Source organism: Geotrypetes seraphini, chromosome 2 (assembly GCF_902459505.1).
Source record: "Geotrypetes seraphini chromosome 2, aGeoSer1.1, whole genome shotgun sequence".
Classification (NCBI taxonomy): domain Eukaryota; kingdom Metazoa; phylum Chordata; class Amphibia; order Gymnophiona; family Dermophiidae; genus Geotrypetes; species Geotrypetes seraphini.
In genome coordinates this window covers 85,773,013-85,800,066 of record NC_047085.1, presented here as the reverse complement: position 1 = coordinate 85,800,066, position 27,054 = coordinate 85,773,013, and the positions used below count along the sequence as shown (strand labels likewise).

General features: G+C 41.0%; 1 protein-coding gene across 1 annotated transcript in view; it reads left to right on the top strand.

The window, feature by feature from the left end:
• Positions 1-27,054, top strand: part of E2F5 (E2F transcription factor 5) — a 113,512-nt gene that overhangs the window by 14,176 nt on the left and 72,282 nt on the right. Inside the window, exons 3-4 of the mRNA XM_033929392.1 lie at positions 4,755-4,916; positions 14,067-14,110. Coding sequence (XP_033785283.1) covers positions 4,755-4,916; positions 14,067-14,110 — 206 coding nt within the window. The remainder of the gene's footprint in view (positions 1-4,754; positions 4,917-14,066; positions 14,111-27,054) is intronic.

Below are 27,054 nucleotides of genomic sequence, written 5' to 3'. Positions count from 1 at the left end.
ACTGACAACATGAGCATAATGTAATGGAGATTTAATAGTAGACATTCAGAATATATCTAAAAAAGGGGAAGTTTTACTAATAGGTGAAACTCCTCCAATTATCCCCCCTTGAAACATTCTACACATACGCTGATGACATCCTTGTCTTCCTTGAGACAGACCAGAATCTCACCAACCTCCACGAGAACATTACAGCTTGCATATTGAGACTCCATTCCTGGTCCTTCTCGGTACAGATGAAATTGAATGAATCAAAAACAAAATTACTCTGGCTCAGCCCAAAATTAGAACACCTGCCCACCCTCTTCGCACTACCCTCAGGCGCTGCACTGCAGCTTGAGTTCTCAAGAAAGGTCCTTGGCATCATTATCGATTCTTCTCTCTCCCTCAATGACCACCTCAACTCCTTGGCTAAATCATGCTTTTTCAGCTTCCACATGCTGAGGAAAATAAGATCCTATTTTCGCCAACAACATTTTGCCGTCCTTGTCCAATTCATCATCCTCTCCAAATTAGGCTACTGCAATGCCATCTACTTAAGCCTATCAAAAAAAGTCTTCAAAGACTCCAGCTAGTCCAGAATACTGAAGCCAAGTTGATCTTTGCAAAACGCAAGTCTGACCATGTCTCCCCACTCCTAGCCAAACTTCACTGGCTCCCAGTGATTTCTTTAATCCATTTCAAATGCTCCTGCCTGGCTTTTAAGATCATTTACGGCATCCTTCCTCCTTTAATCCCACTATCTTATAACTCCTCGAGTCCTGATTCTACCAGACCCGCCCAAAAGTATAAATTATCCTTCCCCTTTCTACACGGTATTCGCTATGCAGGCAAACTGGGAAAATCCCTTCTCTTCAGAATCACAGGTCTTTGGAACGACCTTACTACCCCGCTGCGGAACCTGGGCTCCCTCCAATTATTCCGCAAGCAACTGAAAACCTGGCTTTTCACTAAAATGTAATTCTGTCCCCCCTTACTCTTCTCTTCTATATATAAGTTCAGGTAAACCTTTTTTTTCCTTCTCTTCCTATATTTTAAGTTCTTGTAAACCGTGCCAAGCTCCACAACATTCGTGGAGATGATGCGGTATATAAACTTAAGGTTTAGTTTAGTTTAGGTGATTTTAACATACTGGATGTTGATCGGGGTGTCCCTATTGCAGGGTCTTCTAGAAGTAGGGAGGTCCTGGATTCTTTTTCAAGAAGAACTGTTCCAGCAGTTTGTAATGGAACCCACATGGGATGGGGTCATACTGGACTTAAAAACGGGGAAAGTGTTTCTGATGTTAGTAGGTGATAATCTGGCATCCAGTGATGACTACATGGTACGGGTTAATATTAAGATGGATATAGAGAGGGCTCATTCAAAGCAAAGGTTCTAGACTAAAAAAAAACCCAACTAACTTTGTTCAGATGGGGGATTACATCAAATAATTGTTGTCTGGGTATGAATGTCTGGAAGGAGTGGAAATGCAGTGTGCAAAAATGAAAGGAGTAATTGCAAGAGCGACAAACCTTTTTGTGATGCAAGTAAAACTAAGAGGAAAAGAAGGCCGATTTGGTTCTCAAAAGTAGTAGCTGAGAAGGTAAGGAAAAAAGTTGACTTTTATAAACCACAAAAGATCACAGAGTGGAAGACAAGCAAAAATATCTGGAAAAGTTTGAGAAGGCTGGTTGTGAGTCAGGAAAGCAAAGATGAAAATGGAAGTAAAAATAGCTGACATAGTAAAACAGGGACACAAAACATTTTTTGTTTTTTAGATATTAGTTATAGGAAGAAGTGCAAAAGTGGCATTGTGAGACTCAAAAGGAAGAAATATGTAGAAGCTGATAAAGAAAAGGCTGAATTGCTTAACAAATATTTCTGTTCTGTGTTCACGGTTGAAGCGTTGGGATTGGGACCGCAGAAGACACATGTGAATAGGGATGGAGAAGTGGTAGACCCTGAATGATTTTCAGAGGGTTGTGTTCGTGAGGAGCTAAAATAAAAGTAAACAAAGCGATGGTGCTGAATGGTGTACATCCAAGGGGTGCTGAAGGAACTTAGGGAAGTTCTGGTGGCTCTGGCTGACTGACCTTTTCAATGAGTCTCTAAGAGTCGGGAGTGGTACCGGAGGACTGGAGAAAGGCGGATGTGGTCCCTCTCCACAAAATTGGAAGTAAGGAAGAAGTAGAAAATTACAGGCCGGTATGTCTGACTTCTGTGGTAAACAAATTAATGGAAACACTTTAAAACAGAGAATGATGAAGTTTCTGGAATCCTGTGGATTACAGGACCAGAGACAATATGGATTCACCAGAGGTAAGTCTTGTCAGACAAATCTGATCAATTTCTTTGACTGGGTGACCAGAGAATTGGATAAGAGGGAGTGCTCTACATGTGGTACATTTAGATTTTAGCAAAGCCTTTGACAGTGTTCAACACAAACATCTAATAAATAAACTGAGTGCCCTCGGGATGGATCCCAAAGTGACAAGCTGGGTCAAAAACTGGTTGAGTGGAAGGCGATGGAGGGTAGTGATCAGTGTAGATCACTCTGAGGAAAGGGATGTTACCAGTGGTGTGCCTCAAGGTTCTGTTCTTGGGCCTGTTCTTTTTAACATTTTTATAAATGATATTGCTGAAAGGCTGTCGATTATACCAAGATCTGCAGTAGACACCCAGGATGGTGTGAATAACATGAAAAAGACCTGGCGAAGGTTGGAGAATGGTCTGAAATTTGGCAGCTAAAATTGAATGCTAAGAAATGCAAGGTCATGCATTTGGCCTGAAAAACCCTGAGGGAATGGAACAGTTTAGGGCGTGAAGAATTTGACAGAAGAGCGGCTTGAGTGTGATTGTATGTGAGGGTCTTAAGGTGGCCAAACAGGTTGAAAAGGTGATGGTGAAAGCTAGAAGGATGCTAGGGTGCATAGAGAGGTATGGCCAGTAGGAAAAAGGAAATATTGATGCCCCTGTATAAGACTTTGGTGAGACCTCATTTAGAATATTGTGTACAATTCTGGAGGCTGCACCTTCAAAAAGAGATAAAGATGGAGTCGGTGTAGAGAAGTCTACTAAAATGGTGCGTGGCCTTTGTCATAAGGTGTATGGGGACAGACTTAAAGATTTCAATCTGTATACTTTGGAGGAAAGGTGGGAGAGAGGAGAGCTCTGGAATAATTTACTGCTTGCACTAATAAGTTTAGACCCTTTTTGTTTTATTCCAGAAAGCCCTGAAAACTCTCTTGTTTGCTAAACATTTTGAAAACTAACAATTTTAGCTTATTTCCTTTTTTGGTGTTTTTGTATTATGTTTTTGCTATTGTTAACTGTGTTGAACTCCTTTCGGTTGAACTAAGTTTTAGTTTAGTATATAAGAGATGTTTACATTTTATTAGTTTTCAAAATGTTATTCAACAGTAGTGGGTTTTACCTAGGAGATCCACATTTACCAGAAGGGTGGAGAAAAAGCCTCAAGTTAAATTATTCACGCAGGGGGGAGGGGGATGATATTCTGGACAGGCTCTACAGGTTACCCCAGAGGTCTTGGAGGGCTGCCATTGGCTTGCGAGCCTTGCAATGAAGACCACTGTCATATAATCCATTCAGTTTTTTTGTTTTTTTGACCCAAATCGATTGGAGGCAGCCATAACCACAAACACAATCGCCAGTTGGCTAGCAGCATGGCCGACTCTTGTGGGTGATGTCAAGGTTTATAATGTCGGAGCCTACTTAAAATCAGCCTCTATAGAGGAGATAGTTAAAGCTGGTACATGGTCATCTGTCCACACATTCACATCTCATTACTCTCTTGAACAGAATTCCCAACGTGACATCTGGGTTCAGTCAGACAATCCTGTAAAATTTGTTTGGTGTCTAGAATCCAACTCTATCCTCCTGGGCCCATTTTTCTGTTCTGTTCTGTTCCAGGCTGTTAGATTTCTGTTAGATTTGATTTATTTCTAAAGTAAATTACTAATATGACTCAATGTTTCAAGTCCCTATTGTCTTAACCTTATTGTTTTCAGTGAGCCTGGTAGTTAGGGATTCCCAGCTGTGAGAAAAGGGTGCCTGCTTGTCCTTGGAGAGTGTGATGTTACCTGTAGCAGGTGTGTGTTCAGCTTGCTGGCCTTGAAATTCTCACATAACATAACATACATAACATAAAACTCACTTGTATACCGCAAATACCATTAAATTCTATGTGGTTCACAAAGACTAATAATACAAATGAATAGACATCCAATTTCTAACTTCCAAAGTGTTCCCTGAAAAGATACATTTTTAAGGCACGCCAAAATTGTTGATATGAAGTTGGGAGTGTAAATATATAAGTTAAATCCCTAGTCCATGAAGCTGCCTGAAAAGAAGTCGTTCCTGAAATTTCTTGTATTTACATCCTTTCACAGAAGGGCAAGAAAACAATGAATGAGTTTTCCTAGGATGTTTAGAATTTGTGATAATAAAATATTCCATAAGATACTCTCCCACCTTCCCTTGGAGTTGAACTCTTTTAGCTATATTAGACTGATGGACCTGTGCTCATGTGTCAGGTGGGAAGGCATCTGCACATGTGAGATACAGAGCTGCTAGAAGCTTCTGCATATTTTATGCTAGCCAGCTCTGTGCTGAGCTTTGTCAAATTACCTATGTTACCTGGCTGTGAGAATATTTTGGCTTGGTTTTTCTCGGAGAACACCTGCTACAGGTAAGTAAATTTGGTTTGTTTGTTTGTTTTTTGACCCAACAAACGATTTTTGTTTTTCTTTTAGAGGTGTAGGTGCTGGTTGTAATACTAAGGAGGTCATAGAAAGACTGAGACATCTTAAAGCAGAAATTGAAGAGCTGGAATTAAAGGAAAAACAGCTCGATCAGCAAAAAAATTGGCTTCAGCAAAGCATCAAAAATGTTATGGATGACTCTGTCAACAATCAATATCCTTTTTTTCTCTCTCTCTAAAAGAAAATGTTTAGCCTGAATTAAATGTTATGGTCCTGCTAATGCAGTATTCCATTTTGTATATTTTAGAAACCGTTAATATGTTCACTGCAAGTTTTCAGAGACTGTATGAATATGGAGTAGGTTTTGTTAAAGTAAATGAAGCATCATATTATTGTTTTTGGCTGGAACATATCAGGTTGTCTATAGACCATTTATTGTGAAAGTTCAGATTTACAATGGGAATTTTTTTTTTCTCTTTTCTTTTTTTCGCTTCTACCATATTCCACTTTGACAGTGCTTAGTCACAGTATGATCTTTGATGCTGCATCAAAGAAGCACAGTGTTACAATCATAGTACCTCACATTGATAAAAATCATTTAATGAATTATTTCAATGAACTTTTATTCTGTTTATAAATCTCTTAATGAACTTTTCTAGTGTTTCTAATGAATTTTGAAAATTAATTACTGAGGGATATTATGAAATTCTAATGGGACTAGTATTTAAGCCCTTTATATTAACGGGTGCTAGAATAGGTCTGTGTGTCTTTCTTTCTGTCTCTCTCTCCTTGGCCGCTGTCTTTCTTTCTTCCTTTCTGTCTCTCTCTCTCCTTGGCTGCTGTCTTTTTTTTTTTTTTTCTTTTTCTTTCTATCTCTCTCCTTGACCTCCTGTCCTTCTGTGTGTGTCTTTCACTCCACCTACCTGTCTTTCAGTGTGTGTGTCTCTATTTCTGCCTGTATGTTTATCGTGCCCCTTCTCCCACCTACCTTTTTCTTTTTTTTTATCACGTTGTGTTGTATACAGTGGAAAGGGCAACCGGTGCATAGTATCCGCCGCAGGATACAGGAAACTGCCATGCGTGCACGCTCCGAACGTGCTCACACGCCGAACACGCATGCGCCGCACGCTTTAACATTTCTTGGCCACGGAGCTACAGATCACGGAGGCAGGGATCACGCAGGTAGGACTGCGCATGCGCGCTTAGGGTTTTATTATTAGTGATTCAGCTAAGCATAGCACTTTTCACTGAACAATCATAGCATGAATTTTTATGTGCGCACATTGCACTTTCAAATTTTTGATGAACATTATTGATTTTGGGAGTTTATTAAGCCTTTATTTTTCTTATTCTTTTTCTCGAATGGTCTGAATGTTTGTTTATTTTAGACTTATATGCAGTGTTTTGACTAATCAATTTCATAAAATTGGACTAAATGGCAGTTCTTATTTAGACTTATTGTCTGGTGCTGGTCATCTATGAGACTGCCTGAGCCCATAGTCCCTCGTTTATATCGTTTGATGGGCCCATAATGATGTCCATTATATTACCGTATTTGCCGGCGTATAAGACGACCCCCCAACTTTTACAGTTAAAATATAGAGTTTGTTATATACTCGCCGTATAAGACTACCCCTTCTTCCGCACACCTTCTGCACAACAAATAAAACTTAAAAGAACATCAGAATTTATTTCAACAATTTTAATTAATTCACTAAAGCTGAATAGAACAATAAACCCATGGGAGCTGCCATGCTATTTGTTTTCTAAACTGTTAACCAAACTGAAACTGTCAATGATAGAAGGAAGATAACACATAGAGGGAGAGAGCAAGTGCCGGGCAAGTCCCTAGCAAGTTTTCTGGCATGACAGTTTCCCTTTAAAAGCCTTCAAAAGCCTCCTGTTCGCCCCCGCAACTTCCTTAAGGGCTAGACTCCACACACGGCCGCATGTGCGAGAGACATAGTAAAGAGAAAAGGGGTGGGACCAGAGCGCCGCTGCTTCCCGCTGCGCAGGATGAAGGAGCTGGCACCCTTGTCACACTGATGTCCCGCCATGGCCCCGCTGATGTCCCGGCAGGTTTACTAGTACCGTAAGCACCGTAAGGAGGTAAGGAAGGAGATGTTAAGGCATGTAAAGTAGAGAGTTGCGCGGGGACAGAAATCCCACCCGTCCCCACGAGGAAACCCACCCGTCCCCGTGAGGAATCCCTCCGTCCCCACCCATCCCTGCGAGGAATCCCCTCCATCCCCACCCGTCCCCGCGAGGAATCCCCTCCGTCCCCGCCCGTCCCTATAAACTTCAGAAATAGTTATTTAATTTAATTATGCTACTGAATTAAAGGCTCTGGTAGAAACCCATTTACAAATAAGCAAAAAGACTTTATTAATTTGAAAATATTAATTGGGAAGAATACATACTTTGTAAATGGGTTTCTACCAGAGCCTCTAATGTTTATAAATTTTTATCAACACAACTAATATACTACTTTATCCTGAAGCAAAAAAAAAAAAAAAGAAATAGAATTATTTTCCTACCTTTGTTGCCTGGTTTCTGCTTTCCTCATGTTCTCATTCAATTCCTTCCATCCACTATCTCTCTTCCTTCTGCATCTTCCATTTGCTCTGTTACTGTGCCTCTCCCTTTCTTCCCCCTTCCAAATTGGTGTGGCACCCATCTTCTTCTCTCTGCTCCCCCCATAGTCTGGCATCTGTCTTCTTCCCTGCCAGCGTCTTCTCCCTACTCTCTCTTCCTCATTTCCTTTGTGTCCTTCTCCCCCCCCCGGGTGCAGCACAGCCGGCCAGGTCCCCTTACTTTTGTGGCACTTCCCCGACCGACCGACAACAGCCCCGGTCCGACAAACCTCCCTGCCCTTAACCGCGAATCTAAATTACCTTCTTACAGCTGCTGTAAGAAGGTAATTTAGATTCACGGCTACAGGGCAGGGAGGATTGTCGGACCCGGGCTGTTATCGGTCGGTCGGGGAAGTGCCACAAAAGTAAGGGAACCTGGCCGGCTGTACTGCAACCGGGGCGGGGCGGGCTGCCCCTCTCCCTTGGTAGCCACTCGAACCGCGAGGCTACTCTCCTTCTCCTTATCTGCCCTGCCTGCAGCACAGAGCCGAGCGGAAGTCTTCCCGACGTCAGCGCTGACATCGGAGGGAGGGAGGGCTTTGTTTAAGCTTTGTTTAAGCCCTCCCTCCCCTCCGACGTCAGCGCTGACGTCGGGAAGACTTCCGTTCGGCTCTGTGCTGCAAGCAGAGAAGGTAGGGAGAAGAAGAGCCGCGTACATCCAGAAGACTGAGTACATCCAGCCCCGCAGGAGCCCCGCGACCCTAGGGGGCGTCCCCATGGGATCCCCGTGACCCTAGGGGGCGTCCCCACGGGATCCCCGTGGCCCTAGGGGGCGTCCCCGTGCAGCTCTCTAATGTAAAGTAAGGGCATGTAAACAGTACCCGGCGTATAAGACGACCCCCGACTTTGGGGAGGATTTTAAGGTACTGAAAAGTCGTCTTATACGCCGGCAAATACGGTAATTTTTTCTTTATTCATATCTAATCAAGTCCAAACATTCTCACCATAGGGAATTAAGAGTGTTAGCCAATTTTGGATTGGATAATCATATCAAGCCATGATATTTTTTCCTTTGAAATGTACTGTGTATATATATAGTGCAATGACATTAAAATGTCTGAAATCAGTGATCATAGCCATTTTCAAGCTTCTGCCTAAGCATGAAGTTCTAAAAGGGAGATTTCTATTCCGCCATTACCTTGCGGTTCAAGGCAGATTACATTATTACATATTACATATGAGGTATTAGGTCAATTGGAGATACATAAGAAGTAGTCTGGAAATTTACTAAGATGAAAGGATCAGGGAGTGTTGCAGGTGGTGCGCAATTGGTTGTGCTAGTTTAGTTTAATGTATTTTTTGAATAGTAGGGTTTTAGTTTCTTTTTTGAAGGTTTTGAAGTCTGTGGTCGTGATTAGTAGGTTGGAGAGTTGGTGGTCCAGTTTTGCAGCTCTAGTAGCTAGGAGGTTACTTTTTATATTTTTGAAAGCTATGCAACAATTTCATTCACTTGTAACAATCTCTGCTGTAATGCCTTACCTAGGAACAGCCCTGATGCAGTATGTGGAAAATGTTACCTGTGCTTTCTCTTGCCAGCCTACAGTGTTTAGGGAGCAGCCTCATTGCTTCATAAGTCTTGTTAGGTCAGAGGGTCAAAATGTTTGGGACCACAGCCCATTTGTACACAAATTCTCTTCAAATTCTTAGTTTCTTTCATTTGACGTTTTTTGTCGGCGGGTACGTGAATGGTGTGTGGGTTCTCCTGTGTCTGGTTGAGGAGGATTGATTTAGCCGATTATTCCAGTATTCTGGGCTGTCTCCATTTATGGCTTTAAATAGTAGGCAGTAGAATTTGAAGAGAATTTGTGTACAAATGGGCTGTGGTCCCAAACATTTTGACCCTCTGACCTAACAAGACTTATGAAGCAATGAGGCTGCTCCCTAAACACAGTAGGCTGGCAAGAGAAAGCACAGGTAACATTTTCCACATACTGCATCAGGGCTGTTCCTAGGTAAGGCATTACAGCAGAGATTGTTACAAGTGAATGAAATTGTTGCATAGCTTTCAAAAATATAAAAGTAACCTCCTTGAAAAAGTATACTCTGTTGCAGTGTTCTTTATTGCACATGCAAGGCCTGGGGGGGGGGGGGGGGGCAATGGTGGCCCCTAGAGACCACTTTCGTGGCCTTTTCTTATTTATTTATTTATTTTTTCTGCTATTCCTCCTCCTATCTACTTTCCTCTTTGTCCTGAGCCTGAGTAGAGAGGCAAAGTGCATGCTTGAAGGACATTGCATTTCTGAATAGACAAAATAGAATGCATTTGGAAATGCTCACAACCATTGAGGACATGCCCCAATGAAGTTTTAAGGTTGGCTGTGGGGATGGATGTCATTGACACACACTGGTCAGCAGTATCATGGCTCCACATAAGAAGATGTTTGGTGGCTCTCCTTCAGCTCATTAGCATCCAAAGTTGCCCCAGCTTAAAAATTAATGAAGACAACTGACATTGAGTGTTTGTGTAGGGATAAGTAGTAATCAAGCTTGTTTAGATGTATCAATGTTATAAAGGACTTGTGTTGATATGGAGTACAGTTCTTCTGTTTCTTCTGATTAATATCTAAAGCCCATTGCAATGTGTATGTTGGCGCTCTTTTCTGCATAGGGTTCATGTGGTGCAAATTCTAGTCCTGAATGATTTTGTACAGTTTTGAATTACTGGAGAGGGTTTGAGTTGCTATTATGAACTAAAACTAGAATCGGGCAATTTTTGGGGGGTACATTCTGTGGGGAAATAACCTACCGGTAGTTCTGCACTTATTGATAATTGAGGAAGACTTCTGAAAAATGCAGAATATATGCTTACAATTCACACCATGATGTCCAGTGTGCAGAGCCAGGGTCAGTATTTTTTTTATATTAGAGATCTATGCTACATGAAAAATTTCACAGCTATGGTTTCGGCTTGGTATAACTAGTGATTGCAATGTTTTGTTGTTCTAGATGAGCTTAGGACTATAAGTTGCACTTTTCCCTCAGAGCAATTGCCTGGCTAGTGTCATGAATGAAGATGCTCTCCCTTTGGGTGTCTTGAGAGTTGGGTGCCATCTCATCCCTTAAAAAGGGGGCAGATTGCCTTCAGCAGACCAGGGTGGGAGGGAGAAAAGGGGCACACAGATGAACATTTGCCTGATCATCTTTTCAGATCCAAGTTCAAAATGAGTTACCTACAGATACAGTATGTTAGTGGACTCCAACACACAGCCCCAGGGTCGCATGTGGCCCCCGCAGTCCATTTTTGCAACTCTCATAACCTGAGACTCCCACCGCTACTGTCGTAGAAAAAAGGACCTGTGAAGCTCCACTTGGTCTCGAGTGTCTGCATAATTACATTGATGTGCATGCAAATGTTGGTTGACTCGCCTCTCTCTCTGTGCATATGCATACACATCAGTGTGACCATGCAGTCACATATGACCTTGTGGTGCTTCACTGGGCCTTTTCTCTACCTGAGTACTGGCAAAAGCTCCCAATGGTACACCGCTGTGCAAGCTTGGCCCCCAAAATATAAGCAAAGTGGCATTACACTTCCAATTTTAATGTTGGCTTGATAGGTTTGAAAATTAGAGAAAAGATCTGTGGTACTTTGCACCAAGGTGGGCTGACAGGCACCAATGGAATATAGTGACTGGGCTGTATGCATCCTCATTGCTTGCTCTTATCTGCATGATGTTGCACTGTTGTATGGTGGTATGTTTGTAGAATCAGAATTGGTATTTAAAGTTGCTTTTGTAAGCCTAAAATCCTTTTGGTGGCACCCAAAGCTTTCTCATGTCTACTTTGTGGCCCTTTATATAGATAGGGTTGGAGACCACTGCTCTAACTCATTAACCAAGCCAGATATGCAATGAAATGTGAACAACATAGTATCTTTCTGCATGATTATTAACTAGATCTTAATTTATGCGCTGCTAGGGCTGGATCTATTTTATAAAGGCATATAGGCACCCATGTTGCCTTTATAAATAAAGCCTTCATCTTGGACATCTTCTCCACAGTGTTTTTTGCTTTTGCCTGCCTTTATAAACAGGCTTAACATAAAGGTGCATTTTTGGACTTTTTGCATAGGTGAACTGTTATAAAAGTAGGTCCTTTAAAGTATAATGAAAGAAAACCAAGAAAGTAGCTAGTTAGGTATGTTGATAGCTTTGCTAAACTAGTGAATATTCAGATGCAAGCATATATGATCATGTAGGCTATTCTCCAATAATTAATACATGCTTCTTTCTTTTACAACATTGGTACCCTAGTAAATGTATCTACTTTGGTCAACTGTTTCAAGTTTCTGCTAATTTTATTTTTCAGGAGGCTAATGAAAAATGTTGAATATTTAGAACAAATATATGTATACAGTATTTAAGATTAAAATTTGGGAAATGGTTCCCAGAATAGGAAGAACAATGACTGTATTAATAGTACTAGAATCTTATATAGATATGCTGTCACACAAATATATACACACTTCCATAGGTATTCTAGAGAAAAACAGGGGTCTCAAGTGCTCACAGCCAGAAGCCTGAGCTTTCATATTTAGTACTGCGAATTAGCATAAAATGATGTCACGAGTAGGTGTGGGGGATTGGTTTGACTGATCCCGGGTAGTTTTTCGCCGGATGTGATGTCAGACTCTTTCCCCAGATTTAAAGTCGGGATTCTCAGGGTTTAGTTTATTCTCCGCTCTTCACGTTGTGGGAGTCCTGATAGGAAGCAGACTCTACACCTTAACAACTAATATAGCTTTACAGCGCTGGGGATACTAAGAGGTATGTTTGGACAATCTGTACTTGTAATAAATTGTGTCCACCAGTTGCGCTTACGCTGTCTTCAGTTAGCTCCGATTAGAGCTAAGGTAGTAATTAGTATTTGGTGGTTCACTAAAAGTGAATAAAATATAAAATAAAACAAAACAAAATAAAAACTATAGAATATAACAATATGACTTACAAAAAACTAAAAACTAAATAGTAATATAAATAATACAGAGAAGACTTTAAGATACGATAAAGTCCCCATGAGTTATGCCTTGTAGCCTTGTTAAACACAAGTAGTTACAATTATATGTGATGATGTTAGCATTGTGTCTAACCTTTTAAAGGAACATAAATTAAGATAAAAGTTATTTTGCTTTTTCTGTAGTGGCCTTTGGCGCTTTCCTGACGAAGCCCCTGGTTAATGTATGGGAGCGAAACGGAGATCTTCCGTAGCCAAAGAGGGAGAAAAGCTAAGTAATTCCGAATAGAATGGCAAACGAACTGATTTGTATATATTGAAAAGGATAAAAAAATAAAAATCTAACAAAATAGAAGTAGAAGAAAATACAAATAACCACAAATCATTGGTATAGAGAACATAAACGGGACCGATGATAGCTCACTGCATCAGTCATTAGCTTTAAACTCAGGCTTCTGGCTGTGAGCACTTGAGACCCCTGTTTTTCTCTAGAATACCTATGGAAGTGTGTATATATTTGTGTGACAGCATATCTATATAAGATTCTAGTGTGATTCACAACATTAACAAAAGTGGTGTATTAATAGTTCAGCATTTTGATTTTAAATTGTGTGATTAAAAACTTTAATCTCGTGATTAAAGGCAAGATGTAGCCAGAGTCCATGGAGGAGGGGCATGGAGTGGACTGGGGGTCATGCATTTCCTCTTTCTCCTTCCCACATTAGGTATCATATCTTTACTGATGCAGATGCTGAAGCCCTGCCAGGCAAGGAAATCCACTGTCACTCATGTGAAAGCAAAAATTGAATTAATCCAGTGCCTCCTTCCTCATTGTGCTGTCTCAGGATCGAGGAAGTTGGCGTGGTGCCTCCAGCTGCCGATGCTGGTACTTCCCAAGCATTGGTGCTTGGAGGCATGCTGCTGACTTTGCTCCTGAGGCAGTATGATCAGGAAAGAGGCAACTTACGCAGTGGATTTCTTCAACTAATGGGGCTTCAACTAACCCACTAGCCATTGAACAGGTACTGCAGCTTTGGAGGGTGCCTGAGCCTAAGGTAGGGTACCCAGGTCTTCAAGCACCCCCACCCCCCAACATCTTCCTTTTGCACCCAGGTTCCTTATCTCTCTCTACTTTTCCTCCTCTGAGCCCAACATCTGTTTTCCCTCCACATCTCTCACTCCATCCTTCTCTCCCTCAGGGGCATCTCTTCTTATTTCTCCTGCCCCCAGCCCTACTCTCAATTCCCTCCCTCTCTCTCCATCCCAACACACATGGTCCGCTATCTCTCCCTTTCCAGGACCGGACTACAGCTTTCTTGCTTGCTCTATCCCCCTACCCCCTGCAGCCAGTGTACTTTATATATTCAGTTTTCAGCCTTGCACCAGCAGTCTATACTAGGCCTTTTCCTCATACCTAGCCTTTGCTTCTGAAAACAGGAAGTTGCATCAGAAGTGACATTCCAGGTTAGAGGGAAAGGCTAGGTTCAGGCTGCATTTGAGTAAGGTAGCTGCTGGTACAGCAGGGCCAAAGACTGGCTGCAAAGGTACCCTAGGTACAGGGTGGGGGACATTGGGAGAGTTGTTGGACCATGCACAGGGTGGGAGGAAGGCAAAAGGTGGGTTGCATGTGATGAATTAATCACAATTATTTTTTAATCATGATTGATAACACGTTAATTGCAAATTAATGTGCAACCCTAATCATTTAATTTTGGCTTTTGTTATGTATTTAATTTGTCTTATGAAGAACTTAAGTTTTTTTCCTTAATATGCCTACATTTTCATATGTAACTCATGAAGACATATGTAATTGCTTTAAGGGTAAGTTTAATTTTTCTTTTATATAATATGCTAGTTGAATAGAAGGTAATTTGAGTCATAACCATTCAATACACTGTAGATAAATCAACCATTCTAGAATTTAAAAAAAACAACTTTTTCCAACATGAATTCTAATATTTTGGACTCCAACGTAGTAAGGTTCCATAGCCTTCCTCAAATCTAATTTGCATACTTTTGACAGGTGCCTATACTTACTTTCAGTTGCCAGCCAATCAGAATTGAGGATATGCTGATTCTCTGCCAACTCCCACCTAAGCCTCACTCCTTTTTGAATATATTGCTTAACCTCTCCCTAAACATCTACATTTATGCAGATGACATGACTATAGTCATCCCATTAACTTGTCTGTCACCGGAGTTCATAAATTTTTTAGCGATTATTTTAAGTCAGATTGAACTTTGAATGACTGCTTATAAACTGAAATTAAATGCGGAAAAAACTAAATTTTTTTAGCAACTCCCAACGATAAGATTAAAGAAACAACAATACACATGAATGAGTTGGACTATAATATAAAACAGTCCATAAAAATATTGGGTGTGACTCTGGATAAACATCTCACATTGGAACACATATGGATTTATTGTTTAAAAAATGTATCTCTGTGCTTTGGAAGCTTCATACCATTAAGAAGTATTTTGATGAAACTTCCTTTAGTTTACTGGTACAGTCTTCTATCTTAAGTATTCTCGATTATTGTAACATATCTAGGTGCTTACAAGAAAATTTTCAAAAAATTGAGTGATTCAGAATACTGCTTTTTGCCTCATTTTTGGTTTAAAAAATTGGGAGTATATCACTCCTTTTTATTTGAAACTCCATTTGTTGCTGATAGAGTCGAGAATTCTGTTCAAATTTTCTTGTATTTGTTATAAATCAGTTCTGGGTTTGTTACCAGATTATCTTGTGTCTCATTTTTCTTTGAATTTCAGCTATGTCTCCCAACACTTAAAATGTTTTACACTAATACCAGTGTAATTAACCTCTTTCAACACACACTCATAATATACTTAATATGTTATATAAAAGAATGTGGCCTCAGGCACACCTCCTCCACCCTCGATAATAGTTTTTATCCGGTGGGAATGTTGGTGTATCGTTATCCTCATTGGCCTACATTCTTTTATCATATTTTGTGTTTGTTTTTGATTTTTTTAATTTTTTAACTTTATTTTTATAGAAGTTTTTTTTATATAAAATTATTAATTAAATCTTATGATGAATTTCATGCTCAACTGGGACTAGATGATCCGACATGTTTTGCAAAAGATTTGCTTTATCAAGGATCCCACAGAGCCATTGTGTCCTCCACCTTATTCAAACTTATTGGCGTGAGAGCATGATGAATTTAAGTTGAGTATGAAATTCATCGTAAGATTTAATTAATAATCGAGAGTGGAGGAGGTGTGCCTGAGGTCATATTCGTTTAAATAACATATTAAGTATATTATGAGTGTGTGTTGGAAGAGGTTTATTACATTGATATTAGTGTAAAACATTTTAAGTGTCGGGGGACATAGTTGAGAATCCAGTTTTGAACCCTAACTACAAATCTATAGGGATAAACAGTGCCATCCTTAGTGGAAGTGCAAAGAGTCATTTTTCTTTGAGTCACGCCAAAAAGACCACATGTAGAGTGCACTTGTTTTCATATCCCTCCATAAAATCCTGTCATTATAAGAAATTCCTTGAGAGAACCCTCTCATTTCAAGCCACTAAATTGAATGTATGGCTTGGAAAAATTATGTTGGAGGTCTCTTCTATCTTGATTTTAGAAAATTGTTAGACTCAACTCTTTAAAAGACTGGTATCTTAATGCATTCTGCTTAATTTTTTCAATCAAGTTTCTTATATTCAACTCGATGTATTTTATCTGTTCTATGTATTACTTCTTTCCCTAAAAAATAAATAGAACCAAGAGAGGCTGTTAAATAAATCTATATCCACATAGCACAACCTCAAGAATATAGGATAACAAGTCCAAGTGTTACTCTTAAGGGAGAAAAGACCTCAGTGTCTAATAGGGAAAATCAAAGCAACCCATATAGACAGGCTAGTTGCAAATATCACTTGCAGCCAGCAGACACATCCTCGGTCAAAAACTCCCAAAAAGTTGAGGACACAATTTCACAGTGAATTTCAACAGTCTTAATTCTAAGTCTCAAAAAGTTTTCAAAAAAACACTTATCTGAAAATTGTTGTCTTCTCAATCAAATTGCAAACACAAGAACTTGATCCTGGAGCTTGGAAGCAGGAGAAAATCACTCCATAGGAGACAAACTCAGAGCATAGCAGCTACTAAATATCACCACTAGCATAATCCAACAGGGTTCCCTGTTTCGCTGGTGCGCTTCTTCAGGGATTTGCTGGAAAAAAACCACAAAAACAGAGCTTAAAAAAAAAAACAAAAAAAAACTCTAAAAGGACAGGAAAACATATATTCCACTGCAGCTCAACTCACAGCATCGATTCACCCGCTTCAATTTCTGTCAAGAAAATGGCCCCCCGGCATTCTAACTGATATAGGACTCCTCCTGGCACCACACCCACATGATGACATCAGCATCATGCATATTCACTCCAAAACAAAAGTCAGAGTGAAAAAATTCAAAACAAAAGCATTAGAAAAAGGATTTCCATTCCACACTCCAATTCAAACCAATGGGAGTACAGGATTGAAGAACAAATATCCAGCGTTGTTCTCTCTTAAGTAACAGTTGTTTAAAATCCCCACCTCGAATGGAAGGAAACACACACTCCAAAACCCAGCAGCGTAATTCTTCAAATGAATGATTGTAATCCATGCAATGTTGCACCATCGGAGCTTCAGTGCGTTCTCTCAAAAGACATGACCGGTGCTCTATGAGCCGAGTCTTAAAGGCTCTCGAGGTCTGTCCCACATATAATTTATTACATGGACATCTAATGATATATACAATGCCACTGCTAGTACAGTTAGTGGAATAGTATAGTTGATAACATTTCAAATCTGCTGGATTGGTGAAAGATGAACTCTCTTCCATAACACTGCATACGGAGCAATGACCACACTTAGTATGTCCTCTTACCGTATTCATATTCCTCTGTGCACTTACAGCTTCTAAAGCTACCCTGCTTGTGGGACACAATTCATCTTGAATAGATTTATTGCGTGCAAAAGAAAACATTATAGTGCACTCCCGAAAACAAGGATGCACTGATAGACATTTCCAATATTTCTTCAAACTATGGCCATAGATGCTAGCCTGCTGAGAATAAGGCAACACACATGTGATTCTTTGATCTTCATCTCTAGATTTAGAATATTCCAAAAGACGTTCTCTTGGATTATAGAGTGCTCTTCTATAAGCATTGTTGACACATTGTTCAGGATACCCTCTACTGTGCAATTTCTGTTTCAATCTAACTGACTGTAACTTATATTCCTCCTTAGTGGAACAGATCCGACGATATCTTAAAAATTGAGAACAAGGCAAGCTCTCCTTAGTGGAACAGATCTGACGATATCTTAAAAATTGAGAACAAGGCAAGCTCTCCTTAGTGGAACAGATCTGACGATATCTTAAAAATTGAGAACAAGGCAAGCTCTCCTTGTTCTCAATTTTTAAGATATCGTCGGATCTGTTCCACTAAGGAGGAATATAAGTTACAGTCAGTTAGATTGAAACAGAAATTGCACAGTAGAGGGTATCCCTGAACAATGTGTCAACAATGCTTATAGAAGAGCACTCTATAATCCCAGAGAACGTCTTTTGGAATATTCTAAATCTAGAGATGAAGATCAAAGAATCACATGTGTGTTGCCTTATTCTCAGCAGGCTAGCATCTATGGCCATAGTTTGAAGAAATATTGGAAATGTCTATCAGTGCATCCTTGTTTTCGGGAGTGCACTATGATGTTTTCTTTTGCACGCAATAAATCTATTCAAGATGAATTGTGTCCCACAAGCAGGGTAGCTATAGAAGCTGTAAGTGCACAGAGGAATATGAATACGGTAAGAGGACATACTAAGTGTGGTCATTGCTCCGTATGCAGTGTTATGGAAGAGAGTTCATCTTTCACCAATCCAGCAGATTTGAAATGTTATCAACTATACTATTCCACTAACTGTACTAGCAGTGGCATTGTATATATCATTAGATGTCCATGTAATAAATTATATGTGGGACAGACCTCGAGAGCCTTTAAGACTCGGCTCATAGAGCACCGGTCATGTCTTTTGAGAGAACGCACTGAAGCTCCGATGGTGCAACATTGCATGGATTACAATCATTCATTTGAAGAATTACGCTGCTGGGTTTTGGAGTGTGTGTTTCCTTCCATTCGAGGTGGGGATTTTAAACAACTGTTACTTAAGAGAGAACAACGCTGGATATTTGTTCTTCAATCCTGTACTCCCATTGGTTTGAATTGGAGTGTGGAATGGAAATCCTTTTTCTAATGCTTTTGTTTTGAATTTTTTCACTCTGACTTTTGTTTTGGAGTGAATATGCATGATGCTGATGTCATCATGTGGGTGTGGTGCCAGGAGGAGTCCTATATCAGTTAGAATGCCGGGGGGCCATTTTCTTGACAGAAATTGAAGCGGGTGAATCGATGCTGTGAGTTGAGCTGCAGTGGAATATATGTTTTCCTGTCCTTTTAGAGTTTTTTTTTGTTTTTTTTTTTAAGCTCTGTTTTTGTGGTTTTTTTCCAGCAAATCCCTGAAGAAGCGCACCAGCGAAACAGGGAACCCTGTTGGATTATGCTAGTGGTGATATTTAGTAGCTGCTATGCTCTGAGTTTGTCTCCTATGGAGTGATTTTCTCCTGCTTCCAAGCTCCAGGATCAAGTTCTTGTGTTTGCAATTTGATTGAGAAGACAACAATTTTCAGATAAGTGTTTTTTTGAAAACTTTTTGAGACTTAGAATTAAGACTGTTGAAATTCACTGTGAAATTGTGTCCTCAACTTTTTGGGAGTTTTTGACCGAGGATGTGTCTGCTGGCTGCAAGTGATATTTGCAACTAGCCTGTCTATATGGGTTGCTTTGATTTTCCCTATTAGACACTGAGGTCTTTTCTCCCTTAAGAGTAACACTTGGACTTGTTATCCTATATTCTTGAGGTTGTGCTATGTGGATATAGATTTACTTCTTTCCCTGCCATGCCGGTATTTTCTGCATTATATTGTAAATGCTTTCTGTCTTTAATCTGTTTTTAAGTCCATTATTCTAATTTGTATTTTATCTGTATCCCATGTAGTAGCTCATCTTGTTGTGAACCGCCTAGAACTTTTTCGGTATGGCGGTATATAAAAATAAAATTATTATTATTATTAAACATCACCCTATTTTTTTTTTTTTTTTTTAATTTATAAATTTTTATTTTACATGATGATCAGTCACTAAGAAATTTAACAATGTAATTAGGAAAACAGAGGATATATAACAAAGCCAAATGTTCTTTTCTAATTGAAATTTTCCTTAATATTGTTTAATCATACATTGTAATAATTAGTCCACAATTATTAGGAAGGAACTACTAGGGGGGAAAAAAAAATAAAAGCAGAAATAAATGAAAACCAAGATATAATTTACCAGGAAAAAAAGGTGGTGCTTAAAGAAAATCCAGCAATTCTTCAACGGAAAAAAAAGTAACCCTCATGGAGTAATTGAAGTTACTTGACTTCTTCATGAAATAAAAAGCATTTTTGGTGCAATAGGAATAGTATTCTGAAACTTAGGGTACTCTGTGCATTCTTATGGGCATACTGCAGAAAGATGTCAATCACAGCTTTAGAAACATAACAACATAAGATTTGCCGCTGCTGGGTCAGACCAGTGGTCCATCGTGCCCAGCAGTCCGCTCACGCAGCGGCCCTTAGGTCAAAGACCAGTGCCCTATTTGAGTCTAGCCTTACCTGCATATGTTCTGTTCCAGTAGGAACTTATCCAACCTTTTCTTGAATCCCTGAAGGGTGATTTCCCCTATAACAGTCTCCGGAAGAGCATGCCTTACGTTTGTATGGAATCTATTCCCTTCTAACTTTAGCGAGCGCCCTCTCGTTCTCTTCACCTTGGAGAGAGTGAACAATCTCCCTTTCTCTACCAAGTCAATTCCCTTCAATATCTTGAATGTTTCGATCATGTCTCTCTCTGTCTCCTCTTTTCAAGGGAAAAGAGGCTCAGTTTCTCTAGCCTCTCATTGTACGACAACTCATCCAGTCCCTTAACCATTTTTGTCGCTCTTCTCTGGACCCTTTCGAGTAGTACTATGTCCTTTTTCATGTTCAGCAACTAGTGTTGGACGCAGTATTCCAGGTGGGGGCTTACCATGGCCCAGTATAACGGCATGATAACCTTTTCAGATCTGTTTGTGATCCCCTTCTTAATCATTCCTAGCATTCTGTTTGCTTTTTTCGCCACCGCCACACATTGCATGGACAGTTTCATTGACTTGTCTACAAGTATTCCCAAGTGTCTTTCCTGGGGGCTCTCTCCGAGTATAGCACCGAATATCCTTTATTCGTGCATATGATTTTTGTTACCGACATGCATCACCTTGCACTTATCCACATTGAACCTTATTTGCCATTTTGCGGCCTATTCCTCAAGTGTATTTATGTCCCATTGCAGGTCTTCGTAGTCCTTCTGCATCTTCACTACTTTGAATAGCTTTGTATGATCTGCAAACTTAATCACCTCGCTCATTGTACCAATTTCTAGGTCATTTATAAATATGTTGAAGAGCACAGGCCCGAGCACCGAATCCTGTGGCACTCCACTCGTGACGCTATTCCAGCCCGAGTATTGTCCATTCACCCCCACTCTCTGTTTCCCATCTGCCAGCCAGTCTTTAATCCACGTTAGTATATCACCCTCGATTCCATGGCTCACAATTTTTTGAAGTAGATGTTCATGCAGGACATTGTCGGATGCCTTCTGAAAATCTAGATATACAATGTCGACTGGGTCACCCTTGTCTATCTGCCCATTTACTCCTTCAAAGAAGTGCAGTAAGTTTGTCAAGCAAGATCTTCCTTTGCTGAAGCCATGCTGGCTGGTCCTCATCAGATTGTGCCCTTCAAGGTGCTCAATGATGCGGTCCTTTATCAGTGCCTCTACCATCTTTCCCGGTACCGACAGTCAGATTCACCAGTCTGTAGTTTCCCGGATCTCCCCTCAAACCTTTTTTTTTTTTTTTTTAAGATCAGCATAATATTCGCCACCTTCAGTCTTCTGGAATCTTTCCCGATTTGATCGACAGATTGGCTATTAGTTGAAGCAGTTCAGCTATAGTCCTTTTCAATTCCTTGATGACCCTCGGATGGATGCCATCCGGTCCCAGAGATTTATCGCTCTTAAGCCTATAGATCTACCTGCATACCTCTTCTAGACTGACCGTCAACCCTGTCGGTTTCCCGTCTTCATTTCCATTATATAGCCTGATGGGTTCCGGTATGTTGTGTATATTCTCTTCGGTAAATACAGACGCAAAATATGTGTTCAGTTTGTCAGCGATGGCTTTGGCCTCCTTTAGTACTCCCTTTATTCCATGGTCATCCAATGGTCCACCGCTTCCTTCACAGGTCTTTTCCCCTTAATATATCGAAAGAATGGCTTGAAGTTTTTCACCTCCTTGGCTATTTTTTTCTCGTAGTCTCTTTTGGCCCCTTTTACCACCTTTATGGCACCTGCGTTGATGTTTGTGCTTATTCCAGTTTTTGTCCATTTTTGTCCTTTTCCATTCCTTAAACGAAGTCTTCTCGTCTCTGATTGCTTCCTTCACTGCTACACTGAGCCATGCTGGTTCCTTGTTCTTCTTCCTTTTGGAACCCTTGTTGATAAGCGGCATATATAGATTTTGCACCTCTGTGACTGTGCCCTTAAAAAGGGACCATGCTTGCTCTAGCGTATTTACAGTGCTTATCTTCTTCCTCACCATGACTGTCATCTCTTTTCAGAAGTTCTGTGCCGTGGCCGTTGTTCTGGATCGATTTTTTTGTTCCTGTGTCTAGGTTGAAGTGAATCATGTTGTTCCTTCTACATCGTGTGCCTGTCCTCATAGTCCATTTAGAATTAAGTTTAGAATTGCATTTCCTCTAGTATTTTCCATGACAAGTTGTTCCAGGAAGCAATCGCCTACAGTATCCAGGAACTTGGTCTCCTTACTGCAGCTGGAGTTGCCTAGGTTCCAATCTATCCCCGGATAATTGGAGTCACCCATGATAACTGTGTTGCCTCCCTTGCCTTTCATTTGTGTTTAATCTCGTCCGTCATTTCTCCATCAGTCTCTTTGGACTGCCCTGGAGGTCGGTAGTAGATGCTGATCTTCGTATCTGTTCCATTTGTTCCCGGTATTTTGGCCCATAGAGACTCTACCTTATTGTTTGTTTCCGACGTGTTCTGTCTGGTAGTCTCAATTCCCTCTTATGTATAGGGCAATACCCCCACCTTTTTGTCCTACTCTGTCTCTGCAGTATAGCTTGTATCCCGGTAGCAAAGTGTCCCAGACATTGTCCTCATTCCACCATGTTTCCGTGATGCCGATGATGTCTAGGTTATCTTTTTGTGCCATAGCTTCCAATTCCCCCATTTTATTCCTTAGGCTCTTTGCGTTTGTGTACATACACTTAAGTTTGCGGCCTGTTTACTTTCTTGCACTTTCTTTCTCCTTCTGTCTCCCTCGCTTCTGTCCCTTTCGATCCATTGAGATTTCTATCTTGCCTTTGATCCGGTGAGTCTTCCCTGCAATCTTCTTGCCTGGTATCCTCTGGGTATACCATTTCCCAAACCATCAACTGTCAGTTTTCCCCTTCTTAGTTTAAAAACTTCTCAATTTCTTGTTTGATGTTGCTTGCGAGTAGTCTTGTTCCATCTCCGCTGAGGTGGAGTCCATCCTTCCTACATAAGAACATAAGCATCGCCTCTGCCTAGTCAGACCACAGGTCCATCATGCCCAGCAGTCCGTTCCCGCGGTGGCCCCCCAGGTCAATGACCTGTAAGTGATCTAATGCTCTAAAGCATTTTGTACTGTATAGTAACCCTCTAATTGTACCCTTCAATCCCCTTTTCCTTTAGGAACTCGTCCAATCCCATTTTGAAACCCAAAATCGTACTCTGCTCTACCACCTCTTCTGGAAGCAAATTCCAGGTGTCCACCACCCTCTGAGTGAAGAAGAACTTCCTAGCATTTGTTCTGAATCTGTCTCCCTTCAATTTTTATGAGTGCCCTCTAGTTTTTGTTGCCCCTGCTACTCTGAAGAATCTGTCCCTCGCTACCTTCTCTATACCCTTCATAATCTTGTAAGTTTCTATCATATCCCCTTTAAGTCTCCGCTTTTCCAGGGAAAAGAGCCCCAGCCTCTCAGCATATGAAATGTTCTCCATGCCCTCAATAGCTTGCTCTTCCCCCAGAACGTCGTCCAGTTGCACACAAAGTGGAATGCTTCTTCCTCACACCAGCGTCTTATCCATGCGTTGACTGCTTGCAGTTCCGTCTGCCTCTTCCCGTCGGCCCTGTGTACTGGCAAGATCTCCGAGAATGCTACCATCGGCATCCTAGAATCCGGAACTGGTCTTTCATTCTTTCCCTGCTGTAGTTCTGTTGCTCATGTCAATTGTCCCAAAGTGGATCACCACCGCCATATCTTCCCCTTCTGCACTGTTGATGATCCTGTCGCTGCGGCTCACTATATCCTCCACCTTGGCTCCTGGTAGGCAGGTCACTAGTCGATCCTTTCTTCTTCCTGCTTATGTGGTTTTGACTTGTCAGATGATGGAGTCCCCCACGACGATTGTTGTCTTCTCTATCTTCTCATATCTCTCTAGCCACAGATCCGTGTCCTCGGTGTATGTCCAATCTCTCTAGCTGCAGGTCCGTGTCCTCGGTGCACTTCTATTTTTCCTTCTCCTGGCATTGGCTTGCACTGGACTAGTCTTCCTGGTTCCAGGTCCTGCTGCTATGTCATCTAGTCCTTTCTTGTGATTGTCCTCCAGGTAGTCCTCACTCTCTGGGTGTATCTTGGCAGTTCCTCTGTGGTTGGTGATGTTCCATAGCCTCATCGATGAACTTCTCTAACTCCTGACTTCTTCAATTTTCATCTTGTTCATGAAGTTCTCCACCTCCTTGACTTCTTCATCAGTGTTCCTCTCTGTCATGAAGTTATCAGCCTCTGATCTCCTCCTCAACTGCTTGAAGTGCTCCTCGCAGGAGTCTGCGGCCCCCTTCAGTTTCTCTTTTTGAAGGCAAGCATGAAAGGTGTCTTCAGACCTGCTTGGTTTGTTTCTTTTTAATTTTGTTAGTTTTGTGTTTTTTTGCTCTAGATGGTCTTTTTTGTGAAATCAGAGATACCTTTTGATAAAGAACTACTATTCCTGCTTAAAGAGGAGCAGATTTAAATTTGCAGCTATATCCTTTGGGGACCTGTTTCAGCCTGCACAGGGTCTGTTTCTCTGGTGTTTGCTCACCCCTATGACTTGTTTAGGCACTAATAGCGCTCCTTCAGGGTGTTTACGGTGCTGACTGAGTTTCATTTCCCTTCCCCCCCCTTTTTTGTGAGAGGTTTGGGGGTGTTGAGGGTCGGTCTGTGAAGGTCCAACTGGCAGCCCAAAGGTTCCATCAAAGTGGCTGAGTGATTGGAAGCAGAGGGTCTCTCCTAGAACAGCTACACCTGAGAGGAGATGAAGCAGGCAGCAGCACCACCATTTCTCCAGCAAATGGTCTGTGAGTAAGGCTATGACAGCCTTTGAGAAAATGGAGGCAAGGGGGGATCTTCAAAGGCTGTTTTAAACTGTTTCTACTGCTAGGGCCTTGGTCCCCCCTCCCTTAAAATCCTGCGGTGTTTTTTTTTAAGTTTTTGGTCAGCCCTGAGGTGATTTTGAGCCGTTCTATAGCACTAAAATTCACCAGCTGTTGCCATCTTTGATTTTCCCAATGTGTTTTTCCTAAATTCTCAAACTTCACCCAGATATTATTAGATTCTTCAAAGAAGCCCTGAGGCTCAGGCTCCTAATCTGAGATCCCTTCTTTCCTGGAATCTCAACATCATGTTGAGGGTCTTTGGAGAGCCCCATATGCGCCTTTGGAGGAAGCTTTTCTCATGGATCTTAATGATCAAAGCATTGCTCCTAGTTGCAATTACCTCGGTCAGAAGAGTCTCAGAATTGCAAGCTTTGTAATGTGGGAAACATTTCTGAGGATCAAAGAAATGGGAGTGCTCTTGCATTTATAATACCTTCCTTTTTGCCAAAGGTTGTTTCAGTATTTCACAGCAACCAGGAAGTCAGGCTACCAGCCTTTCAACCTACGGTTTCTAAGAAGAAAGATGAGACTTTAAAGCTGTTGGACATCCTGCAGAGTTCTCTTGCATTACCTGTAAGTGACTGAGTTTCATCTATTGGACCATCTCTATGTACTAACCAAAGAATCAACCAAAGGCAGACCAGCCTCTAAGACTGCCATTTCCTGATGGATACAGACAGCAGTCTCCTCCACCTATATTTTCTGTGGCAAAAAAACTGCCGGTGTTGCAAGCACAATTGATGAGGATTAGCCTCCTCTTGGGCAGAATTGAGGGTGATACCTCCAGAGGAGATCATGTAGATCTTTGACATAGTCTTCCCTACACACTTTTGTTAAATTCTATAGAGTGGATGTGGCAGTGCATGAAAATTCCGCTTTTGGATTCTCAGTACTGAAAGCAGTCTTCTCTCACACCCAGGACTTCAGGGACTGCTTGGGTACATCCCTAAGGTTCAGCATACAATTCCTTTTGTACTAGAAAAAGATTAGGTTCTTACATTGATAATCTTTTCCAGTGGATAGGAACGGTAAGCTGATGCCCCCCCCCCCCAGCCTGATAATTTCTGATGCGCCTGTTTCTGCCTTATGCGTCATGATCCTCTCCATAGTTAAGACTTCTCTGCCAGTGTGACTATGGGTTCAGAATCAGTTTGTAAATAGAATCTCAAGAGATAATTGAGCTCTACCGATATTCAACTTGAGAACGTCTAGAAGGAGTGGAAATGCAGTGGGTAAAACTGAAAGGAGTAATTGTAAGGACGACAAACCTTTTTGTGAGGCAAGAAAGTAAAAGTAAGAGGAAAAGAAAGCCGCTTTGGTTCTCAAAAGTAGTAGATGAGAAGGTAAGGAATAATAGGTTAGCTTTCATAAACTGCAAAAGTTCACAGAAAGATTAAGACAGGCAAAAATATCTGGAAAAGTTAGAGAGGCTGGTCGTATAGTCAGGAAATCAAAGATACTAATGGAAGAAAAAATAGCTGACACAGTAAAATGGGAAGACAAGACATTTTTTAGATATATCAGTGATAGGAAGAAGTGCAAAATTGGCATAGTGAGACTCAAAGGTGAAGGGGAAAAATATGTAGAAGCTGATAAAGAAAAGGCTGAATTGCTTAACAAATATTTCTTTTCTGGCTGAAGTGCCAGGAGTGGGACCACAGAAGACAAACATGAATAGAGATGGAGGAGTAGTAGACACCGATCGAATTTTCAGAGGGTTGTGTTTATGAGGATCTAGCCAAAATAAAGGTAGACAAAGCAATGGGGCCGGATGGTGTACATCCGAAGGTGCTGAAGGAACTTAAGGAAGTTCTTGTGGCTCCACTGACCTTTTCGATGAGTCTCTAGAATAGGGAGTGGGACTAGAGAAGGGTGGATGTAGTTCCTCTTCACAAAATTGGAAGTAAGGAAGAAGTAGGGAATTACAGGTCGGTAAATCTGACTTGTGTGATAAGCAAATTAATGTAAATGCTTTTAAAACAGAGAATGGTGAAGTTCCTGGAATCCTATGGATTACAGGACCAGAGGCAACATGTATTCACTAGAGGTAGGTCTTGTCAGGCAAACCTGATCAATTTCTTTGACTGGGTAATCAAAGAATTGGATAGAGGGAATGCACTAGATGTGGTGTATTTAGA